This window comes from Emiliania huxleyi (assembly GCF_000372725.1).
Source record: "Emiliania huxleyi CCMP1516 unplaced genomic scaffold EMIHUscaffold_2880, whole genome shotgun sequence".
Taxonomy (NCBI): Eukaryota; Haptophyta; order Isochrysidales; family Noelaerhabdaceae; genus Emiliania; species Emiliania huxleyi.
The window spans coordinates 1-2,211 of NW_005199869.1; the positions used below are offsets into that span (position 1 = coordinate 1).

Sequence of the window (2,211 nt, forward strand, 5' to 3'; positions counted from 1 at the left end):
GGCGCGCGACTCGCGAAGCGCTGCGAGCACCTCTTCGCGCTCGCGCCTGGCGGGAGGTACACACACATGGTTGGGGAGGGGCCGAGGCTGAGCGGGCTTCTGCGCAGGGGCACGGGCTGCGGACGCGCGCAGGGGAGGTAGTGCGGGGCTGCAGGAGGGGGACGGGGTCGGTCAGACGCAGGTGCAGGAGGGGCTCGTGGGAGGTATGTGGGTGCGGGAGGCTTTAGGCTGCTATTCTCCTCGTCGCCGCCCGCTCCCTCTCGTCCGCCTCGTGCTCCGACGCAGCTATGGCGGCGGCCAGCATCGCGTCGCCCGTCGCCGGCGCGTCGGCCGCGGCAAGCGGGGTCCCGCACATCTCGCAGGCGGCGGCGCCCGGCGCGTTGACAAAGGTGCAGACGGGACAGGCCGTCCCATCACCAATATCCATCGGCTGCGGCGCGGGCGGCGCAGCTTCCGAAGGCCCGCCACCAGCGAGCGGCCGATCAAACGGCGCCCGCGGCGGCGCTCCAACAGCCGGACGAACCTTCTCCGGCCTCACGAACACACCGTGCAGAGGCGCGCAGGAGAAGTAGGCCACGCCGCCGACCGAGCCGTCGTTCCGACCCTCTGGGCCGTCAAGCTCCACGCCGACCCAAGTTCCTTCGGAGTCAAAGTCCGCCTTTCCGACGTAGCGCACCGTGCCCTCGCAGGTCCTTCCCGTCAAGCGCACGCGGGCGCCGCAGGAGAGCGGGTCCATGAGACTGATGGATGTGTCTGGGCAACGGACCAAAGAAATCGCGTCATCACCCCCGCCTCCGTCGGGCTTGCCGCCGCTCTCGCCCTCGCCACCAGCCGCCCTTCCACCCTCACCGCCACCGCCGTCGGCTCCGCCGCCCTCCGCCCCGCCCTCGCCGCCGCCGCCGCTGACTTCCTCACCTCCACCCACACATCCGCCGACGTCGTTTGTTGAGTTTACGTTTAGCTCGGCCCTACTAGCTGCCTCAAGCGCGAGCAGTGGCGGCAGCGACAGCGCAAGTGAGCAATACTGCAACGAAACGATTCTGAGTCAAACCGAGGACGTGCTTTCAGACGTCACGGGTTCAATGCCGCATCATGTCACAGCTGCATGCGGCTCCTCTGTTGCTCTGAGCACCGATCACCGCCGTAGCCTTTCGGAGGCGTGCGATGCCCAAATCACAGTGCAGGTGGTATGCTTACCTTATGCTCTGCTCAACAGTCACGTAAAATCCTGTTGGTCAGTAGAGAGCGCTCTGACTTCATTCGTCACCGCGCAAAGCGAGACAGCGGGGTCTGGGCAAGGTGCCTCCGGCGCGTCACACACCGCCCTTTTGATGACATCAGATTGTCAAAGTGCCATCGTCGCCAAACACCTTGTGCCGCCCTCACCGCCTCGACCCCCGGGAAAGCCTCCGACGCCGCCGCCCTCGCCGCCGCCGTCAAACAATCCGTCATCCACGAGCGTTACCGCCGTGGCGGCAGGCGCGAGGGCGGGCGCGAGGCAGGACCCGCATCTCGCCTTTGCACACGGTGGGCACGCCGATTTTCGAGGTCGCAGTGGCGCCTACTACGCCTTTTTCTCTGCCCCCCGCCTTGCGCTCAACGTCAAGATGGAGAATGCAAGCTTCCGGCTCAACGGGGGGCGGTTGGCGGTCCACGGCACCTTCGTCACGGAGGCGCACATGGTGGCCGTCGTCGGCGGGGCCAAGGGTAAGCTTGCGACCGTCTCGTTCTGGGCCGAGGCCCTCAATGACTTTAACACCGGCTACGGGTTCGTCAACGGCACCTGCGGCTACTTTGGCAGCTTCAATGTACAGGTCGCTCACACGCGCCGATGCGAGGAGATGTCCATCAAGGTGCGCTACTCCTCCGCCGTCTTCCAGGTCCGCGCGTGGGCCGCCACCGTGCGCGGTGGCTACGTCTATGACCGGATTTCGGGCCCAAGGCATCGCCTCGACGTGTCTATCAGTGCCCCGGGCAACGCACCGGAGCGCACTTTTCCACATGGTCTGCTAGGGCAGTCCTTTTCCTCCTCGGTCCCACGGAATGGGAAGCAGGACAGTTACCCAGCCGCGGGACGCTTCGCCACTAGTGCGCAAGCCGAGGGAGCCATCGAGGGCACGGCGGCCATGTATGAGGTGGAGTCGCGCTACGCCACGCGCTTCGCATTCTCTCGCTTTGATATCGCGATGCCGACGACGCAGCTGCAGAATG

At 66.2% G+C, this 2,211-nt stretch overlaps 1 protein-coding gene across 1 annotated transcript; it reads right to left on the reverse strand.

Moving 5' to 3' along the window:
* Nucleotides 1-37: 37 nt before the first annotated feature.
* EMIHUDRAFT_373890 (hypothetical protein) lies at nt 38-746 on the reverse strand. The gene has a single exon (XM_005775954.1). It carries the CDS (start codon nt 734-736, stop codon nt 224-226), a length of 513 nt encoding a protein of 170 aa, XP_005776011.1. The 5' UTR covers nt 737-746; the 3' UTR covers nt 38-223.
* Between the last annotated feature and the right edge of the window lie 1,465 nt (nt 747-2,211).